Source organism: Pinus tabuliformis, chromosome 2_1, assembly GCF_031772625.1.
Source record: "Pinus tabuliformis cultivar Carrire ecotype Pingquan chromosome 2_1, CPIR1, whole genome shotgun sequence".
NCBI classification, from domain to species: domain Eukaryota; kingdom Viridiplantae; phylum Streptophyta; class Pinopsida; order Pinales; family Pinaceae; genus Pinus; species Pinus tabuliformis.
In genome coordinates this window covers 364,401,790-364,425,045 of record NC_142299.1, presented here as the reverse complement: position 1 = coordinate 364,425,045, position 23,256 = coordinate 364,401,790, and the positions used below count along the sequence as shown (strand labels likewise).

The 23,256-nt window shown below is 43.1% G+C and overlaps 1 protein-coding gene across 4 annotated transcripts in view; it reads right to left on the bottom strand.

The window, feature by feature from the left end:
* Positions 1-23,256, bottom strand: part of LOC149200374 (catalytics) — a 347,379-nt gene that overhangs the window by 116,420 nt on the left and 207,703 nt on the right. For all 4 annotated transcript variants that reach the window (XM_089402703.1, XM_089402702.1, XM_089402704.1 and 1 more), the window contains exon 10: positions 10,597-10,838. In XM_089402703.1, coding sequence (XP_089258829.1) covers positions 10,597-10,838 — 242 coding nt within the window. The remainder of the gene's footprint in view (positions 1-10,596; positions 10,839-23,256) is intronic.

The following is a 23,256-nucleotide window of genomic DNA, read 5'->3' as shown; positions in this document are numbered from 1 at the left end:
AGCTCGGGTGTTTGACGTATACCTTCTCCTTGATGAAATAGACGTCATAGCCCTTGCCTTGAAGTTGCGACACGGAAAGTAAGTTCATCCCCTATCTTGGTACATGCAACACATCTGTAGCACGGAATTGTTCTCCCAATTCTGTTTAAAAAACTACGGTACCCTTCCCTACTGGAGTACACTTTGCCTTGTTACGCATGGTGATCTGAAAGTTAATCTTCTCTTCTTGATATTCTGAGAAATATTCCCCGATTCCCGTCAGATGCCACGAGGCTCCACTGTTTATATACCATACTTCTAATGATGCAGAACTAGTCATACAAGCCACTTCTTCTTCCAACCTGGAAGCCAACATAGAGAAATCAAAGTCTCTTTCTCTTGTGCAATCTTCTGAAAACCTGTGTGAGTCCCCTGACGTGGATGCCTATGCATCGTGGTCTCGACCCATAACTGATTTTCCCTTCCTGTCTCTAATTACTTGCTCTGATACCATGTGAAAATTCGATCACTGCAACAACTTCCTACTTATTCCTCAATAAGTTATTTATGAAATTACCTCAATAAATATTAAAATAAATACTGCTGCAGATATCACACCGTAATACAGAAACAAACATATGCACAAGAATCAACACATTGACACAGATATTTTGGACAACAGTCCCTGGAAAAACCCAATGTGGGAAAATTGGTGCAGCAAGGGAGGATTTTATTATTCAACAACTTTCCAGTACAACAGGGTGCCAAACTGGCTTACCCATAGAGAGAAAAATTCTGCAGCACTTCTCCCAATCCCAGCGTCAGCCCGGCTAACCTCTACGTGGCTCTCAGACACTCTGCGTCAGCCCCTGCTTGACTACATCAGCCTTGGGCTTCTCTGCGTCACCCACGCAGGCCTAGCTAGTGACTGCGCAATCTCCTGCTGCCTCTGCGTCTGCCTCTCCTGCCGTAGCGTTGATCTCCAGTGGCTGATCCCGTCTCTCTGTTCCATACTTGCTGCCTCCTGACTACTCACTAGACCACTAGTTCAATTTCTCAGCTAACCCCGCTCCAGAAATTGAACTAACTGGTATCTCTCAGTGTGTTCTCCAAGGGACCCTCAAGCCTCCTCTTATACTTTTCTTGTTGACAGATCAACGACTGAGATTAAGTCCCTAATCAACAACTAAGATTAGATCTGGCTTGATCTATGACTTTTGGACCCTTTTAACACAATTTTATATTAATTCGCATTAATATTTTATTTTCCCTAAGTTTAGACTTAGGGTCTTCATTAAAAATATTAATTATTTTAATATCTCCCAAACTGTTTAAAATCTGCCCAAACCATTTTTGGGTATTGGAGATCTCATCTGCTTTAGCCTCTCCACCAATTTTCGTGGCTAGAGCACATCCGATGCTACCTCAAATCAACATCATCGTCTGTAGTCCGTCTGACTACAGCTCGATGTCTCCCCACTTCCTCTCAAGTGGCGCAGGAGCACTCATGGCACAATCGTCATTTGTTTCCACTTCTTTCTCCACCCTCGCTGGCGCTGTCTTGGTCTCAGAAGCCTCTCCCTTGCTCTTCTTCCTTGGACACTGGTTCGCATAGTGACCCAGTTCCCCACAGTGGAAGCATTTGACCTTGGAGAGGTCCTTCTTCTTCCGTTTCTCCTGCTTTCCCGCAGATGCTAGAGCAGCATCCTCCTCTTCCTCTTTCATGATTTTGACCCCCTTACCGCTACTCCCTACCTTGGTTAGCCCTCTGATCTCTTCTTGATAAAGATTTGTCCACAGTTCCTCCCAATCCAGAAGGTTCGACCTGCCTAGTAAGCTCTCGACAAATACCTCCCAATCCTCTCAGACTACGTTCAGTACGGCCGTCACCAACATCTCCTCATCTGGCATGGCCCCTATGGAAGTCAACTGATCTCAGATCTTCGTCAATCACCCAAGGAAGATATCTATCTGCTCGCCCCTCTGCATCTGGTATGACCGCAGCTGATTTTCAAGTAACATCTTCCTCTGCACGGAAGCATGCTGATACAACTTCTTCAGGGCATCCCACATCTCATTTGTCGTATTATTCTCGACAATATGTGGTACCACATGATCCTTAACCCCGTCAAGGATGATGCACTTAGCCCTGGCCATTGCCTCCTCGTACTTCTCATTTTCAGCCAGGTAAACTAGGATTGCTATCGTTTTCAAGGCGAAGTGCTTGATGCGATACCTGTCTAGAATGGACAAGATCTTGGCCTTCCAGACTACGAAGTTGGAAGCTCCGTCCAGTCTATCCTGATCTCTCAACCCATTCACTGCCATTTCGCTGCCCCTCTTTCGACTCTTGTGAGTCTCTTTACTTCCCTCCTGGAAGTCCTCTGATCGACTCCTACTGAGTCTCTCAAACTTCCCGTTTGGAAGTTCTCGGTTTGACTCCCTCTGAGTCTCGATTTCCCTTCTGGAAACTCCTCTACCAATGTCGAAATGCCCCACTCCGATCGTTTGTGCAATTGCACCACTGATCCGGATTCCTCAGCTAGAAATCCTCGGCAACAACTCCCTCCTCCTTGGTCTTGCCCTATTAGGTACTGTTTTAACCACATTACCCCACCAGCGTCGCTTCACAAATTACCCACAACATCTTATGCCCCAACAATCTGAAGGTCTGAGCCTCTAGTCTCTGCACAATCTCGACACCGGCACAATCTGTACCTCTTGGCCACAACGTCGATCCTTCCCGACTAAGAAAGATGACTGGGCACTGCGTAGGTCAGGTCTACTCCTTTCTGCTTCTACGTTGATCCTCCTCCTGGCTCGAACTGATGAAGTAGGCCCTTTGCGTCACCCCTTCCTTGTTGCTTTCTGCTAGGAACAACGTCTGTCACTCGGGACAGTTGTTTCTGCTGCTACTTCTCTGCTCGGCTGATGCCTTCAGTTATCCTGTGATTTGCAACCACACTCTGATACCATGTTGGAATTTCTAAGTTTTACCCGTTAGAAATTCTTCTTGTACTATCTAATTTATTTCTTCCTACTTGTTCAATTACTTAACAAGTTATTTACCTCGTAAATACTGAAAATAAATACACGTAAAATATCAACACATACAGATCATCAACTGAAAGTAAACAAGCACACAAGTGACATCATTGTTTTTGGACTAATGTCCCTAAAAAATGCGGGAAAACCGGTGCAGCTGTTCAGAGGATTTTATTATTATGTTGTTTCAGAATACAACCTGGGTGCCATAATGGCTCACCCAACAGAGAATGCCCTCGACAGTAGTACCTCCCAGTCGGAGACAGATATTCCGGTTAAATCACCAGATGAACAATCCCATAACAACAATGCAGCTTCTGCTGCTCTGTGTCACTTTGACAGGGACTGTGCCACCCTATCCGGCTTCTCCAGCTCCAATCTGTCCAACGAAATTCTCCCAGCACTGCCTCTAGGGCCTGCGTCAGCCTCTCTGGCTCTGTGTAGCTCCTGGCTGCCTCTGCATGGCCTCTAGCTGGCTCTGCGTCAACCTCTCCCAGCTTTTGCGCTGATCGTCACAGTACTAACTCTCCCTCTCTGCTGTGTATTCACTGCCCCTTAGCTACAACTTAGATCACTTCACTCAATTTCCTCAGCAAACCCTGCCCCAAAAAATCGACTTCTTGATCTCTCTTGGTGTGTTCTCCAATTGACCCTCAAGCCTCCTCTTATACCTTTCTCGTTGGTCCATCAACGGCCGAGATTAAATCTCTAATCAACAGCTAAGATTAGATTTGGCTTGATTCATGACTTTTGGACCCTTCTAACCCAATTTTATATTAATACCCATTAATATTTTATTTTTCCTAAGTTTAGACTTAGGAACTCCATTAAAAATATTAATGATTTTAATATCCCCAAACTGGTCAGATTCTGCCCAAACAATTTCTGGGTCTTGGAGATCTCATGTGCTTTAGCCTCTCCACCAATTTTCGTGGCTAGAGCACATCCAATGCTGCCACTGCTACATCTATATTGCAACTCCCTCTCAACATGCTGCCCATGTTGCCCCTAGCACTGCCACTGCTAACTGCTGAACTGCAACTCAGTTACCGAGAAGTAAGTTACTGTCTTCTCCCAAACACTGACATCTCGGTCAACCTAGAAGCTTCGTGATGTTGAAGCTGCCTCTACTGCTATTTTGTGCTCCCTATGTTGCCATTGCGCTACTGCATACACCTCTATGCATCTTGCATTGCTACAACTTCTACTACGCTGCCTCATAATTCTGCACCCAAGCACTGCCTTGCTGCTCCACTACACTTTGCTCCATCCGCGACCCTTGTCATCCTACTATTGTCCTTAAGGGCTCCCGTAGCCGGATATGATCCAAAAGTTTGGGCACCTCTGATCAAAATGGATCCTAGAAAACCCTCCAAGTCTTCAAACATTCAAAACTATCGCAAAAGAAGAACTTGTTAAAAATTCGGATTACACTATCGGGAGGCAAAAACATGGAGAAAACAAGCTTATCGAAGGTTTAAAACAACTTTGTATCAGAGTCGTCGGATCTGGCCGATCAACAGTCTAGATCCGATCGGAAAATCACAATCGGCGGTGGCAGGCAGAGGAAATCGGAGCACACCATATGGAACTTGCGATAGCGATCAGCGGAGTCAACGAGGACCGTCGATCAAGCTCGCAGATCGATGGCCCAAGTTGCATCGCAATATTGCAATCGGCAAATACAAAGGAGTGCTTACAACGGCCTGGGGTATGTGTGATATGCAATTGTGATCAAACGCATTGCAATATCGCATCGGCACATTACAATGGAGGGGGACCGAGATACATATGGCTTGTGACAGCCGGACCCGATGGAGTTATAGACGATATTCTGTATATTTTGAAATCCGGAAAACGACCATTTCCTTTGTATTTTGCATTTCCGCCAAATGAATGGATTACAAAGGAAATGCGCCCAATGCGATGAAACCGGACCCGAAAGGGTTCGTTAATGCAAATATATATTGTTTCAAGTCCGATATGAGCGGGATTTCATATTTTAATGTATTTTGAATATAAAAGGGAAATCACGATACAAGTGGGATTTCGGGCAGGCCAAAGGCGGTAAGTGGTTTGGGCCGGGCTTCGCCCGATCCCATACACTGGTTGCCACATGTCCAAGCTAAGGAGAGAGAAAACCACCCTTATCGAGCGATTAACCACCATACGAAAAAGCTGCCCGAAATGAACCACAGTCGTTGGATCCAGATCTCCCAGATCAACGATGGAGATGCGATAAGCGATATAAAGGCAGACCCAATAGGAATATAGAGCGGATTTATGAGTATTTGAAGTTCGATAAATAGTGTTTTGGCAGATTTTCACAGTTTTGTGTTATTTCTGTGTAAACAGAAAACGACCAATTCTGGGATTTCAAAGGCCCGATGACCCATTCCATTACAGAACAGGTGGCCACCATCCTTGAAAGCGTTTAGCAATGATTTCTAATGCTCAGAGGGGGATCTGAGCGGACAGAGGCTAGGAAGCTAGAGAGCCCGAGAAGGAGAAATGAACAGACTGCACAAATTGGCTTTAAAGCCACAGACTAACAGAAACAAAGACAGGCAGTATTGGAAGCAGTGCTAAGACAGAGAGCAAATAGAGACAGAGGGTCAATGAGGAGAGTCTGTGTACTCATAAAGACTTGGGGGATCTAAGTAAAGCCTTGTTGTTTTGTACCTGTTGTGTGAGACTCAAATTGAGCTCACTTTTATAAAAACTCTGCTTCTGAAGACATAATAGAGAGGTCACCACTGAAGGTTGGACCAAGGGACGTAGCCCAGGAGTGTTGGGTGAACTCCTTATTAAACTTGTTGTGTTTATGTGTGTTTTTCTATTATGTTCTTTTACTGCTTCATTGTCTATGTATTTCGCAACCTTATCGATCCATTGCATAAAGTAACATAGGCAAATCCATGCACATGAGTCTATAATACCTTAATAATTGTCTAAAATCTCATTATCAGATCAACCTCAAGGATCCTGCCCCTAGTATGTAGTCATCTTGACTACAACTCGATGTCTCCCCACCTCTTCTCTAGAGGTGCATGAGCACTCATGCCACAATTGTCATCAGTCTCGACCTCTTTCTCCGCCTTAGCTAGAGTTGCCTTTGAATCAGAAGCCTCTCCCTTGTTTTTCTTCCTTGGACACTGGGATGCATAATGTCCCAGCTCCCCACAATGGAACCACTTCACCTTGGAGATGTCCTTCTTCCTCTTCCCTTGTTGTCTCGCAGATGCTAGAGCCGCATCCTCCTCCTCCTCTTTCTTGATTCGACCTCCCTTGCCACTACTCCTCGCCTTGGTCATCCCCCTGATCTCTTCCTGGCGTAGGGCTGCCCACATCTTCTCCCAACCGGGAAGAGTAGCCCTGCCCAAAATACTTTGGACAAATGTCTCCCACTCCTTGGAGACTGCCTTCAGGGCAGTCGTGACCATAAATCCTAAATCCGGTGTAGACCCCACAGAAGTAAGCTGGTTGCGAATCTCTTACAAACTGAAAAGGAATGGATTTATCTGCTCTCTCTTTTGCATCTGATATGATCGCAGTTGATTCTCCAATAGCATCTTCCTTTGCACGAAAAAGCCCTAGTATAAGGTGGTCAGGGTGTCCCACATCTCCTTTGTTGTGTTCTTCTCAGCAATATGTGGTATGACATGATCTTTGACCTCATCTAGGATCATGCACTTCGCCCTTGCCATTGCATCCTCGTACTTCTCGTTCTCAGTTGGGTCAACAGGGATAGCCACGGTTCTCAAGGCAAAGTCCTTGATGCGATGTAGATCTAAGACTACCAGGATCCTAGCCTTCCAGAGGACAAAGTTGGAAGCAATGCCCAACCCGTTTCCTTTAGTCCGTTCACTACCATTTCAACTCCTTTTCTAGCCTCCCTCTAAGCCCTGATTTCCCTTCTGGAAATCCTCTGGCCAACTGTCGAACTACTCCTCTCCAATCTTCCTTTGCCGCTGCAAGACGGATCTGGATTCCTTGTCTAGAAATCTGTCGAGGTATTGATTCCCTCTACCTTGGTCTCGCCTCCTTAGACACTGTTCTGCTTCGACATAAACAACGTCCCACCAACTCCTCAAATCACAATTTGCCCACAGCTCCCCAAGCTCTGACAACTAAAGAAACTGAGCCTTTCAGGCTCTGCGCAATCCCGACAACGGCTAAATCTGCACTTCCTGGCCACAACGTCGATCCTTACTGGCTAAGAAAGATGACCGAGCACTGGGTAGGTTTGATCTGCCCCTTTCTGCCTCTGCACTGGCCTTCCTCTTGGCTCGAAATGATGATGCAAGCTCTGCGTCACTTTCTCTCTTGCTGCTTCTACTCTAGAACAACGATGTCTCTCGGGATAGCTGCTACTGTTGCAAATTTTAGATTTCTACTGGTGCCTTCAATCCTCCTGTGATCTGCAATGCTCTGATACCATGTTCAAATTTCTAAGTCTGACACATTAGAAATCCCTACTGCATTATTTGGTTTATTATCTCCTACTTGTTCTTTCTGTTAACAAGTTATTTATAAATATAAATACTGAAATAAGCAAAAATGCAACCTTAACACATATACAGATCGGCTACTAAAATAACTGAAACAATCACACAATGGACACTGTTATTTTAGAACAAACGTCCCCGAAAAAACCCAATGCGAGAAAACCAGTGCAACAAATATGAGGGTTTTGTTATTATGCAGTTTTTGAATACAATTAGGGTGCCAGAGATGGCTCACCCTTCAGAGAATTTCCTTGGTAGAAACACCTCTCCTCGGAGATAGATATTCTGGTTGATCAACAACCGGATGATTGATCCCACAACAACTTCGATAATTCCTTAGCTGGGCAATGAAAGCTGCTCCAAGCTTCTCTCTGGAACTGCGTCACCCTCTAGGGACTGTATCACCCTCTTTAACTCTGTGTCTGCCTCTTAGCTCCCAGTCTGCCCCACGAAAGTTCCTCAGCGTTGCCTTTTTAGCCCAACATTAGCTCTGCTAGCCTCTGCTGCTTCTGCGTCAGCCTCTTGGCCCTCTGTGTCACCTGCGCTGGCCTACTCAGCCTCTACGTCAGTCCTGGTTTCCTCTGCATTAGCCTTCCAAGGCTCTGCGCTGTCTCTCCGGCACTTTCTCTGCCTCTCTGATATGTATTCTCGGCCTTTTGCCCCTCGCTACAATAGATCACTAACTCGATTTCTCAGCAAATCCTGCCTCAAAAAATCGAATTCTTGATCAACTTGGTGTATCTCCAACTGACCCTCAAGCCTCCTCTTATACTTTTCTTGTTGACGATTCAACGACCGATATTAAGTCCCTAATCAATGACTAATATTAGATTTGGCTTGATCCTCGTCATTTAGAACTTTCTCACCCATTTTATATTAATACACATTAATATTTAATTTTCCTAAGTTTAGACTTAGGAACCCTATTAAAAATATTAATTATTTTAATATCTCCCCATCTGGGTGGAATTTCCCCAAACTATTTTTGGATCTTTGAGATCGTATGACCCTTTGCCTCTCCACCAATTTTCATGGCTAGATCACATCCGATGCTACCACAAATCAACAGTTGGGACTCGTGGTTTATGGGAGCATTTAGTTATGTAGGGGTGACTGTGGCTGTAGGGACCAATCTAGCCCACGATGTACGCACCTATATCCTACCACATGTTCATGTGTCATAGAGTATATATGCATCCTTGGCCTTGAGGCAGTATTTATGAGCCAATTCTCAAGATAGCAAACACATGATTTTAGAGGTTCACATTCCAAGCCAATATGCATTTCCTAACACACTTGGTCCTAGAAGGAAAAAAGTCAACTTGGTCTCGAATTGATTGCTCATAATGAAATGTAGATGACATGCCATGTAGAATTTTTCCAAAATGTGAAGGCATCATCAAAATTGGTGCAGTAGCACATGGGGATTCGTAAAATCTTGATCGAACGAGACATACATCACATCAAAAGTTGTCTACAAAATAGGTCGAACAAAACCCAAGTGGTAGAATCCTCATTTTCCCTCGGGGGGACGGATATCCACATTTATTGCACAATAATGTCCTCACCATATATGCATATTGGATAAAGGGACTTGGCATGAAGGGGCAAACTTGATGTCAAAAGTTAATAAAATTATCTAGACAAAACCCACGTGTCAAAATCCTTGAATTCTCAAGGACGATGGAGATCTAAATCCATGGAAGGTGATGTCCTTCCTTTGTGCCACAAAGGGGTCAAGCTAGTCATCACAAAGGATCAACTCTCCAAATCCATGGAAGGTGATGTCCTTCCTTTGTGCCACAAAGGGGTCAAGCTAGTCATCACAAAGGATCAAACTAGTTGTTTGAAGTTGAAGGATATTTCATTGGACAATGTGTGGACAAAAAGGAGCAGTTGTAAAGGAAAGTCATCTTTCAAAGAAACGAACTTCCTTGGACCAAGTTGAGCTTATGCAGACCAAATGGAGCCAATGAAAGTGGAAGCTGCTACCTCAACTAGCAGCTAGAGTCTTCTTGAGCAAGATGATGAGCATCTTTGACTACTAATCTTTACTTCTTGCCTCTTCGAGGTCAAATCAAAGGGAACATTGCACTTATAAGGGTCAAACAAGCCCAATCAAATTTGCCTTTGTGGACAAGCATTGTAATAAATTTATTTTGTTTACTTCGTCTCCAAGTCGTGGATGAAAAGTGAAAAATATTATTTTGAATTGTGAAGTCCAACTAGCTGTTACTAAAGAAAATTATCAAAGGCCATCCCTCCTCTCATTTCAAAAGTTGTTGAATTGTGAAATCACTCCATGCCATAATAGAACTCTTTTTAAGAAAGAATTTGTATACATTTTGTGGGTTGGTTCTTTCAATTTTATCTTTTCTTGGTTAATATTGTAAAAGGGCTTTAATAAGATAATAATGCCACTAATAAGGAGTACACAAAGGTTGGAGGAATGATCCGTCGCTGAACTCGAATTCGAACCCGAACAGTGTGACACAGCTTACACCTATCTTGTGGGCATCCTGGAATGACATGCACAACTGTAAAATCTGGTTTTCTGTTAAAATACCAAAGAAGCATATCTGTAAATCAATACCAGAAGTGTGTGCCCTGGAAACATTTCTAAGGTTTTTGCATTTTGGAATGATCTGTCAATTCTGGTACACAGTACAATATTTCCCAAAGTTGTGACACTCGAGAACATTTTAAGATGGTTAATCTACGGAACATATTTCCAAACAACACCACTAAAATATTAGTTCTAACATGTACTCAAACACCTTCAAAGTTATTTAAAGTTAGCATATTTGATGGCATAGCTATTTTATCAAACAAATATGACAAAGTAGATTTAAAATATACTTCTACTAGGTAAACCATATAACTTAATATTTTTTGGCTTGGTTAATTAAATACCCATGCCCTGTATAGAAACATGCATTCAGAACATTGCAATTAACATTCTATGAGAGACACATGCAGACATGCATACTGTATAGAAATCTCTGATCTACCATAAATAGTCAAAAGGAAAGAACCACAACAGAACTAAAGTTAGTAAACAAACCTCTTGAGATGTCCAAACATAAAAGGCACCTTCTTTTTTCCTTGGCGCACCTTCAAATTCTGCACTATCCGCATCTTCTGCAGAATATATTCCACCATCCTGGTCTATCATATCCCTCTTCAAGTAATCCAGTATATCCCGAGAAACATATGAGTACATGGTATCTTTCCAGATGACAAATGCATCCAAATATACATTAACGAGCTGCCCTTGGTCATACAGCATTTTCTCAAAATGCGGAACTGCAGTAGAATAAAAAAATTGTTACAGAAAACGCAGCAGTGCAGTCATGTATTGGTCAAGAAAGCACAATAATGTGATCACACCAAAAACAAGGAAATCTATTATCAACATGCCTAATGACCTACACTTTATAGAAGTAATCTGCTTCATCTAATGTCTATTAATTAATTAAGTCTATTGTTTAATCCTAGATTCTGTTCAGATAAATGTTCAATTTAATCTAGTTTAGCTAGAAGTTGTTGAGAATGTCTTAATTATAAGTGTCTACAAATACACTAAATGATAAGTGAGTCTACCTACATGTCATGTCAGTTGGGCTTAGCTTGGGCGTTTAAGAGTAAAGGAGAGGTTATCCTCCTCCCACAAATTCAAATGCCACCTATGACATGTTCACCTGTCGTGAGCCAAGTGGCTCTGGAAAGGTACCAGCAATCTCACTCAAGTGATTGAGGGTAGGACAATTTGTTTCCAAAAATTTTAGTCAATGAGATTTAGATGGAGTGGTTAAGATAAAAGTTCTTATTCTCCCCACCCAGGTTCAAATCCTGTCTGTGACATGTTTGCCCCTCATGGGCAGATAGGGGCTGGCAAGGTACTAGTCGTCTCACTCTTACTGAATACATGAGGGTGGGACAAGATGTCTCCGAACATTTTCAGCCCAAAGGTTTGGCTCATTTCATCTAGTGTCGTTAGGCATTCGGCTAGTTTTGTGCCTGAGTTAGGTACATTAACCTATCCTAATGGCTTTAGTAGGGATTGCATCCAAAAATGTGGGGAAGCATCCTTGGGTTCTCCCACAAGGTTTTTCCAAAGGTTTGGCTCATTTCATCTAGTGTCGTTAGGCATTCGGCTAGTTTTGTGCCTGAGTTAGGTACATTAACCTATCCTAATGGCTTTAGTAGGGATTGCATCCAAAAATGTGGGGAAGCATCCTTGGGTTCTCCCACAAGGTTTTTCCAAGGTAGGGGAAAAAATGAAGCATGTCTATGTGTCACATCTACTCGATATTACTTGGCGGTCACACTTGCATCCGTTGTAATATGCCAAGAGGTACCTTGCAAGTTATCATGAGTTGAGAAAGGAATCTTACCCGCCAAGGATTCCTCCAACTCGTATACCAATTTGTTTTTTGGCAGCTCAATGAAAAATTCAAACCATGGGACGAGATTCCACTCTTCGAGATGACCCATTTTGACTATTGAAGCACTCAATTTGGACAAGGGAAAGTGTATTTTTGAATTAAAGCCCACATGTGCATATTTGATCAGGTTGGCTCTAAAGCAAATTGGACACTCTTGGAAGTCTATAAATACAAGTGATCTCAACCTCATTTGAACATGATCATGAAGCGTTCTTCTATTCTCTTCTTTGAATTGGGCTCGCACAGGCCTGAGGCAGTTTGCGGAGATTGGTTCACACAGGTCCGAAATTGCAGGGTCCGAAGCTCACACATGTGGTTAAGGATTTCGGGTCACAATCACAAGCTTGTCACAGGCAAATTTCGGCTATAACCGCAAGCATGCAGGCCTATGCGTGTTGTTTAAGGGTTTCAGCCCATGCACAACACTCTCTCATTGAGACCTAGGGTCTGAATTTTTAGTTGACCTAAGATTTTGCCACTTGATCATAGAGTTCGATAGTTGACCTTAGACAGTGACAGTTAATCACAGGCTTCAGGATCAAGGTTTTGACTATTGGCTTTGTTGGGTTCATCTCATGGATGTTGTTTTGTTGATTTTTGTTGGATAGTTGTATTTATGAAGATATGGATCATTGTACTCTCTTTCGCTAAATCATTCAATGGCAATCTAATAAGAGGAAGAATTTGAAAAGGTTTTCCCCGTAGTGGGTTTTGAATTGGTCTTCGACCAATCCTGGAGTCTTTATGTGTGAATGATTTTCTTCTATTGTTCTTTTATGTTCCGTTGCATTAATGATGATGTTGTTCTTTCTAAATAATTGCATATGTTGCTGAATAATGTTGTAAAACTGAATAATGATTGTTGTAAAACTGAATAATGATATGATGTTATGGGGTTAATTTAATATGCAAATGAAGAAATGTAATTCTCTAAAGCAAAGAACAATATAGCCCTAAGAAAAATTAGCATGGTATTAGATCTGGGTTGAAGAAAAGTCATTGAAGATCACTCATATGAAGGCACCTTTGTTGGAAGCAAGAGAAGATGGTGTAGACCTAAAAGAATACTAGGGTTTGAAGGAAACCTTAGGAAAATTTGTTAATAGGGTTTGATGGATATTATGAGGTTAGAGTTTAGAAGAAACCCTGGATTATGACAGATACTTGAAATATGCAATAGAGAAACCCTAGCATGATCAATGTAAACATGTTCTAAGCACTTGTGACAGATTTGATGTAGCCCTAGATGGGATAGTCTCAATTAGGCTTGGTTGTTAATGAAGTTGGTTGAAATATTAAAGACGCCAATGTTATATGGTCAATGGACAATCACGACTCTTGAAGGATGGTTCAAGAGGTAGATGATCACCTCTCATTGAGGATAAGTACTTTTTCAATTTATGTTACTCCTTTATGTCTTTACTTTTGTTTAGATTTATTGATCTTATCATTAATTATACTTCCTATTTGAGTATTTGGATACTTCTAGCCTCCTAATGAGATGTGATAAGTGGATCCTTCTTGAGGATCATCTAAGGAGTAGGAAAAGATGGCTAGCGCAAGAAGAAATGAGCTAGTGCTAGAAAAGGGAAAGAGGCACCTAATGAAAAGTTGATGAAAAGTTAACAAAGTGTTGCAGCTGCCAATGTCAAAGTGCAAAGGTATTTGAATGTTATAAAGTATGTATAGTATATTGTTTCAGGTGCAATATTGGTTGGATGGCAAGGTAAGCCCTAAGGTATGATGAGAGTATCACTTTCATCAAATGGCTCATGCATGCATATGAAAGCAAGTTTGATTCATGGTGCTTATGATAAGATGGTGCACTTGGTATTGAACAAGTATCTTACTTTTTAGACATGATGAATTTCTTGATTCTATGAAGCTACTTAGAAACATTGATTTTTGATATATTGGTATACTTGATACTTGGCAAAGCATCTCACATGTTAGATATGATGCATTTCATAAAGAAGGTTAGCACATTGATCCTATTGATGATGCATTTCATAAAGAAGGTTAGCACATTGATCCTATTGATGATTATTGATGATGCTTGTAACAGGCATGGTAACCTTCATGATAGAAGTGTAACAATAAGATTGATATTCAGATTGAGCTTTGTTAGCTTAGTAATTATGAAATGTGGTAAAATGGGATGCCCTGACTTGATGGTTGATGATAAAGAAATTATGTGGTGATTATAATCTTTGAAGTATGATGATACACTTGTCGGCTTCCCTAATCATATGACTCTAAACTCTCGATGAAAATTTGATGTCATGTTCATATGTGATGATGTAACTGATGCTAATGATGAATTTCTTGATTCTATGAAGCTACTTAGAAACATTGATTTTTGATATATTGGTATACTTGATACTTGGCAAAGCATCTCACATGTTAAATATGATGCACTTCATAAAGAAGGTTAGCACATTGATACTATTGATGATGCTTATAACAAGCATGGTAACCTTGATGATAGAAGTGTAACAATAATATTGATATTCATATTGAGCTTTGTTAGCTTAGTAAGTATGAAATGTGGTAAAATTGGATGCCCTAACTTGATGGTTGATGATAAGGAAATTATGTAGTGATTATAATCTTTGAAGTATGATGATACACTTGTCGGCTTCCCTAATCATATGACCCTAACTCTTTGATGAAAATTTGATGTCATGTTCATATGTGATGTAGTTGATGCTAACATGTTATGACCATGACAGATATATGTTTTGAAACCTGATATAGTTTGATTTTATGATCTAACAATTTTGTTAGCTGCCCTAATCATATGACTCTAACTCTCGATGAAAATTTGATGTCATGTTCATATGTGATGATGTAACTGTTGCTAACATGTTATGACCATATATATGTTGAAGGTGCGAAGCCGCTTGTCCCTACGGGGGCAAGGATGACTTACTTTATTTAAGGAAAGGGACGTCACGGCCCAGATTCATGCAGATCAATTGACTACCCAATTAAGGCCACCTTTTCTTACTTGGTGGGCAACGCCACCTGGACTATGAATTTGAGCTGCCGAGGGATTGAACAATCAAAAAGGGAAAGGAAGAAAGCCTTATCTCAGGTATCTCTTTCACTAGGAATTGAGAAAGCATATATGTTTTGAAACCTGATATAATTTGATTTTATGATCTAACAATTTTGTTGATGCATGATAGCATTATGATTGACAGGTTGATGACTTGAATGATGATGACTGAATTGGCTTCCCATTCAGAGGGATAAACACTAAGAATGGGATCCCTACACCTATTATCATTTGTATTAAATGTATAAAAGACTCTTTATTGTTGAAGTAAGGTTTCTAACATAAATAAACAAATATATGATGCTGTTGGTCTACAACAAGTTCTAGTCTAAATGGAGAGGGTTTCTCTTAGTCTAAGCCCCCAACCCCATGAAAGAAGGTTTAAGAATGCAATTATAGGCCTCTCAAATGCACGGAAGAAGGCCTATGGTTGCGCTTGTGCCTGTAGGTCAAAAAAACTAAAGCCTTATGCATGAGATCAAAGGTGCACCAGGAGTATGACAGTCCGATAGATATGGAGCAGACAATATAAAGTTCTATGAGCAAGGAAGTTTGAATGTTTGACTTACTATAGAGGATGTGAATGTCTTGACTAAACTTGTGTTTGCAACGAAACATAATATTCATATCATGTATGTTATTTTGATTTGATCATTGAAGCTAGTATTTGATCACAATTGCAAGGGTTTGACAAGATTTGGTTTATTAACTTAGTATAGATGAGAAATATTAGCTTGGATAATTGATGATGCCTTAGAACTTTGACATGATGCTTGATAGTTCATCAATACGTTTTGGGTTATGCACTGATTGAACTCACTGTGATAAAAAATTAGGGTTTTGATTTGATAATTGATCATTTTCCTTGATGACGGTGCTATGTGGGCATAATGACTTTCAGTGACTAATATTGGTATAGTGATTTTTCATTGGCATCTTTGGCTTTGGCACATTGGTTGAAGTATAAACAATTGTGACTTATCCTTGGTACATGCATTTGCATCTAGTAATAGAAATAGTTTGAATTATGATCATGTGGATGGCCTGATGGAATTTGATATTACTTAATCACAATTTGTTGACATGACAATAGGTGAAGTCATGACTTGGTATTTGGATGTGAGCTCTACCTGACACTTGGTCCAAAGAGTTTGTCACAAGGATATTGGCAGAAACCTTTATGAATTTGATATTAGCTTTGATTTGGCATCTAAGGATTGATAAGCTAACTTAGTTGATTTGATTGCACAATATTTCTTTGTGTGAGGCTGAGCATATAAGTTTGATCAGTATAATGTTTGTAGATAGCATTATATGGTTTGAAGCAAGTCTTTGGAGCTTCATATGTCCGCAATGATGGTTACCTGGTGAAAACAGGAAGATGTGTTGATCCGAACGTCTACTTCAAAGTGGTCCAAGGTATGACTTTGATTTGGCTTTTATACTCTGATGGTCTATTTTTGGCAAGTAATGATCCTATGATGATCAAAATAAGAGGGAGTTGGCCTCTAAAGTTCGAAATGAAGAATCATGGCATGATGAATTACTTTCTTTAGTTTGGAAAAGAAAATCTATATCATGAAACTATTGAAGAGTTTTTGGAAAGTGGAAATGCAAATCCTTGGACACTCCGATTGAATTTCAAGAAGTTATTGTTGAACCTGACTTGGCAACCGGTAGTTGATTGAAGTATTGATGTTTCGCGTGAACACATTTTTGGTCTGAGATATTATTCCTATGATATGTGACTGCATGGATGTACTGATGTTGTTTGGGATCATTATTGATGAGATGAGCACATTTAGGTGTTGCTATAGTATGAGATATTCCATGATATCTTGATGAAAAGTCCATAGCATTAAGCATAGTTGAGGTTGAGTACAATGTTGTTGGCATGGCTAGCTGTGAGGCAGGTTGAAGAACCTCTTTGGAGAGTTGTTTGAGCAGGTTCTGGATATGACAGGGATACATTGCGATAATAATGAGTGGGATCCGATTGGTAGAGAATCCTGTATATAGTTGGGACTGAGATATCTTCATGTATTGAGTCAGTGTTGTTGTATGAAACAAGCTTGGGCTTGTGGTCACTGCCTTCGTGAGAGGGAGGATGAATAAGGTATCCTTTTTGTGATATATATTTGTTCTAATATAATATTTGAGTTGATGTCCAATATCAATAGGAGATTGTTACTATTGAGACATGATTGAACTCTTCAGTGAGTTGTTTAAACCAGTACCAGATATTAGCACGATGATATGTTTCTGATCTATAGAGACCAAGACTAATTGAGGACACCGAGCAGAATCTTCCCCCCTATCTGAGCTCCAAAGGTGAGGAATTGAGATGAAGGGCTCCTGGGGTTAAGGGATCTCTGGATAATAGGGTCGTAGATGTTGCTCCCCTATCCGTCACCCATAAGGTCGGAAATGTTATGTAATATTCCTAATTATCCATGGCTAATTGGAATATCTGATTTTTGCTCATTTTTGCCTTCTATAGTTATTTATAAATAAAAAAAAAGTGAGGAAAGGGGGGAATAACTTACTTTTAGAATAAAGTCACTCCCTAGTAGCACAACGTTGTAAGGGAGCCAAAAGACCACGTAGAGGAGGGGCCCACGTAGACACTTGGAGGGACTGCGCAGATGGGGAGGAACACGTGGCAAGAGAAAGGCTACGTTGGAGAAGGTGGGCCTTGGGATTGAGAGACACCAACGCTATAAAGGAGAAAGGAGCCTCCTCATTTTGGCATTCGATTATGTGCATTTGAGCTAGTCCCTTCGACTTAGAGCACGCTGGCTGTTTAGCCTGTCTACAACACTGTTTAGTGCATCGAGTGTCTCCGTTCAGAGATCTCACCCTTAGCCTCGGGGGACTTCGAGTGCTTGCTCGGGCAAGGTAGTTTTCAGCAGTCTTTTGCAAGAGGATTGATCCTTGGAGTTGAGGAGGAGCTGTGCATTTGAGGACTGTGCAGTCTTGAGAGAGAGGGACGCAGTTCCTTTTGGTGGGAGTTCCGGATTGGGGTTTTGAGGAGGATTTGAGCTGGGAGATTGAGCAAGGGATCAACCCTTGCATATTGGAGGATTTTGGCAGAGTTTCGGGCTGAGTTTTGGAGGGTTCTATTCAGTGGTAGCGCAGAGCCTTGAGGGATTGCGTGGATCTCCAAGGGGGTGATCTTCGAGGGTCGGCTATTTCAGAAAAGCTTTCTGGGTTTTTCTGGGCTTGTTGAGCAAAGGCTGATTCCAGAGTTTCGGCATTTTCTGAGGAGGGGAACAGCCCCAAATCCTCACTTAATTCCATGTAGTAGCAGGAGCACAACAGTTCTCCGACAGCTTGGATGCAGTTCAAAGAGAGGCCATTTCTTTACTATTTTGTGTGTATTTCTTCACTTGCCTTGTGCAAGTCGAGGTGCCATCTTTCTGATCACCTCCTGTACTCTTTCCATTACTCAGTATAATAAAATGGCTTAGCATTTCTATCTGCATTTCTTGAGTATCTGCTTGTATTCCATGTTTTTATTACTGTATGTTGCATTATTGTTATTTATATCACTTTGAGCTTCCCGGTTACTATATCACTTGTACGTATTTGGTTGGAGTTTATTGGGGTTTTGGGGAATATCCTTGAAACGGGATATTACAAGTGGTATCAGAGCATAGATCTGGCTCAGCCTGTGGAGCTAGTAGTCTATGACACCGAGGGAGAAACCCTACATCTGTTACAGAGGTAGGAAATACAGAGATACTGAGTGTAGGTTGGAAAACACCTACGGAGAGGGAGACTGTGTTCGGGAGGTGGACACAGAACAGGAGGAGCCTGTGGTGGACGTAGAACAGGGGGAGCCTGTGGCGGACGCAAAGCAGGAGGAACCGATGGCAGATGAGGACGGGAAGAGATTTGCAAACATGCTCCTCAAATCAGTGCAGGATCTGTTGAGGCAGATCAAGGTGATGGGGCAAAGATTCATGGCAGTAGAGGCTAGATAGCGTGAGAACCCACGGGTTTTCCAAGTTGGTGAGGGGTCGGGTACATCCCACCATTTTCCAGAACAGGGTGCCACTCAGCGTGATACTACTCAGCAGATGGCCTCACATGCCCCTACATGTTCTACCATGCCCACTTTCCTAGGAGCAGACACGGGGGCCGGAGCCCAGCAGGAGGCAGACCCCGGTCATATGGGTGATTATTTTGCAAAATACCAGGCCTATGGGCAGGAGTTCAAGGATGCCCTCTCATTCAGAGACTTTGTTCAGCTCCAGCGGGATAGTAGACCCCGCGACCATCACAGAGGACACCGGCATTATCATGATGGAGACACCCACTGCATAGCTAGTAGATTCCACTTGCCTACGTTTGATGGCTCATCAAGCAGTTCGGCAAGGTCTTGGGTGGAAAAGCTGGACATCTATTTCCAGCTTAACCAGATGTTGGAGACAGAGGCCATCAAGGTGGCAACATTACATTTGGATGGTGAGGCCCAGGACTGGTGGTTCCATGGGTTGGTTACACTCGGACACTCCACAGTGACGACATATGCCGAGTTTACCAAGAGATTGATGGAGAGGTTTGACTGGAGGGATCCGGAACAACACTTTGTTGAGCTGACGAGGCTCAAACAGACCGGGAGCCCAGAGACCTACATTGCAGACTTCTTGAGGGTTTCAGTGATGGTGCCAAATTTATCCGCGACACGGAGGGTCTACATGTTTGTTGAGGGGTTAGTAGAGCCACTTCGGGGTCTAGTCAGATCTGCTAGACCAGCCACACTTCAGGATGCCATTAGTAGGACCCGGGACTTACAGGATGTCTTACCCAGGACCCGGACACCTTACCCCCAGCGACAGGCTTTCCAGCCTGAGGGGAAGGATGTGAGGATTCCACCTCACAAGGGGAATCCAGGACGAGCATAGATTGATGATGATGCCAGGAGGGAGCTGAAGAAGAAGCGGTTGTGTTTTACCTGTCAAGAGGTTGTGTTTTACTTGTCAGGAGCCGTGGGCAGTAGGACATAGATGTGTTGTTGGCAAAGCACATTTTATTGAGGTCTTCTCCGAGAGCAGCGGGGAAGAGGATGAGGAGGATGATGTGGAGGCAGGAGATAGTCATCTTGCACGGGATCCTTTGCCACCTCCACCAGTGGCAGCAGGTGGTGCAACTTTTGCACCTATCGAAAGGGCACTTGCAGCATTGCGAGGAGTTCCCAAGTATTTGACGTTGTGCATACGGGGGACAGTACGTGGCCAGCGAGTATCAGTTTTGGTTGACAGTGGGGCAACCCTCAAATTCATCGATGCACAGATGGTTGAGCGGAGAGGTATACAGACAGAGAGCTTCAATGGATTTTCAGTATTGGTCCCAGGAGATCAAACCATGGTGTGTGCTCGTTATGTTCCAGAGTTATCAGTGACGATGGGCACCTACACACTGACTGACCACTTTTTCGTGGTCAATATTCCGAACACCAACATGGTACTGGGTGTTCAGTGGCTTATCACTCTAGGGAAGGTCACGACAGACTGGAAGGCCCTAGAGATGGAGTGGGATGATGAGAAGACAGGGAGGTATGAGAAGATACGGGGACAACACACATTTCCGCCTCAGACTGTTTCGGCTCATCAGATGGAGGCAGTCTTCCAGAAGGGAGAAGTAGAGTGGGCAGTGGAGCTGCGTGCATAAGAGGCAGGGACTACAGGGTAGACGGTGCACCCGGAGATACAGTCCATCCTTGACCGGTATGCCACAATGTTTGGGTAGATTCCGCCGAGACAGCGACCGGACCGGGGGTTTGAGCACACCATTGAGCTTGAGCAGGGCATACAGGCAATGATTACTACCCCCTATAGGCATCCCAAGGCCTATTTGGATGAGATTGAGCGGGCGATTCAGGAGTTGTTGGCTCTTGGGCACATTCGGCCGAGCACGGGTCCTTTTGCTTCTTCCGTGGTGTTGGTGAAGAAGAAGGACGACACATTGAGGATGTGCATTGACTATAGGGCCCTGAACAAGAAGACCCTGAAGAACAGGTACCCCATACCCAGGATCGATGAGTTGATGGATGAGTTGAGAGGAGCACGGTTCTTCTCAAAGATTGATTTGAGATCTGGGTACCATCAGATTCGCGTGAGGAAGCAGGACATTCCCAAGACCGCCTTCAGGTGTCACTATGGGCACTTTGAGTTTTTGGTGATGCCCTTCGGGCTAACCAATGCCCCAGCTACATTTTAGTCCTACATGAATCACATCTTCCGCAGTCACTTAAGGAAGTTTGTGTTGGTGTTCTTTGATGATATCCTCATTTACAGCAGGACCTGGGAGGAGCATCTCCAGCACATTGAGACAGTATTGCGCATATTGGAGGAGCAGCAGTTCTATGCCAAGCTCTCCAAGTGTGATTTGGGGTTGACGGAGATGTTGTACTTGGGACACATCATAAGGGTGGACGGAGTGAGGGTCCACGAGGAGAAGATCAGGACCATCAGAGATTGGCCGGAGCTGAGGAATGTGACAGAACTCCGAGGATTCATTGGCATCTGTACTTACTACTGGAAGTTCGTCAAGAGTTTCTCACAGCTCGCTGTGCCCCTGACAAATCTGACGAGGAAGGGGGCATTCAATTGGTCGGATACAGCGCAGCAAGCCTTTGACAGGCTCAAGGAGGTTATGAGCAGCTGCCGAGTGCTTGCTTTGCCGAATTTTACGCAGCCATTTGTTTTTGAGTGTGATGCGTCGGGAGAGGGGATCAACGCAGTGTTGATGTAGGGAGGTCACCCTATAGCCTTGGAGAGCCGGAAGCTCCTTCCGCACGAGAGGTTGTATTCTATATACGACAAGGAGATGCTGGCCATCATGCATGCATTGGCCAAGTACTGGCAGTATTTAGTGGGTAACAGGTTCAGGGTGAGGACTGATCACAATAGCCTCAGGTCCTTTTGGAGCAGAAGCAGCTACAGGGGAGGCACCAGAAGTGGATCAGTAAGATCCAAGCGTATGACTTTGGCGTTCAATATGTCAAGGGTAAGAACAACGTGGTAGCAGATGCCCTTTCACGTAGACCAGCCACATTGTCTCTTATGAGCTTGGACGCAGACTGGAGGGCTCGACTCTTAGTAGAGTACTCCAAGGACAGATTTGCATGTGAGGTTCTGGATGGGCAAGTGGCGGATGACAGGTAGAAGGTGGTCGATGAGATCATCTGCTATAGGGACCGGATCTTCTTGACTGAGGGATCTTAGCTCAAGAAGAAGATACTTCAAGCATCATATGATTCACCATTGGCCGGCCATCAGGGGTTTACCAAAACCTACAAGGCCATTAGAGAGAGGTTCTCAGGGAAGGGCCTCAAGGAGGACGTACTCCAGCATGTCCGAGAGTGCAATATTTGCCAGAGGAACAAGGGGGAGATGAGCCAACCCACAGGATTATTGCAGCCTCTTCCCATTCCAGAGGGGAAATGGGAGTGTATTTCGATGGACTTCATCACGAGGTTGCCCATGGTACAAGGCAAGGATTGCATCTTTCTCGTCGTTGATCGACTGACAAAGTACGCATATTTTTTCGCCATACCCGCACATTACACAACAGCGTAGGTGGTCGAGTTGTTCTTCAGAGAGGTCTTCAGATTAGATGGTCTTCTTAAGACCATCACCAGTGATAGGGACAGTCGTTTCATGGGCAGATTTTGGCAGGAGCTTTCCGGTTGGTGGGGACGGTGCTGACACCGAGTACCAGTTATCACCCACTGACGGAAGCGCAAACAGAGATAGTTAACAAGTGGCTGGAGGGCTACTTGCGTAACTATGTCAGTGGGCAGCAGCGAGCATGGCTGAAGTGGCTGTGTTGTCGCACAGATTGTCACGACAACGCTCAAACCGGGGGCTGTCACCCTGTTAAGTTATGGTATGTTCTATGCTTATAACAGTTTACTTCTTTTTCTTATAATATTCCACTGATTAGCAATCACATGTACATAAAGTAAAGTGCAGATAGAACATTAAACGATCGACAGAAAACAAGCCAAGACAAGAGACACAAGATGTGGCGGCTAGCCAGGGACAAACCCCACAATGTGTGGGGAAACCCTTTGATCAAATCTTCTTTTATCTTCAATAATTCAGCAGAGAGAAATAGTACAATAAATCTTATTCATATCAGCAGTAGCAAACCCTAGATCAGTAGCATCAGCATTAGCGGCTTCATTATCAAACTAGGGCAGACC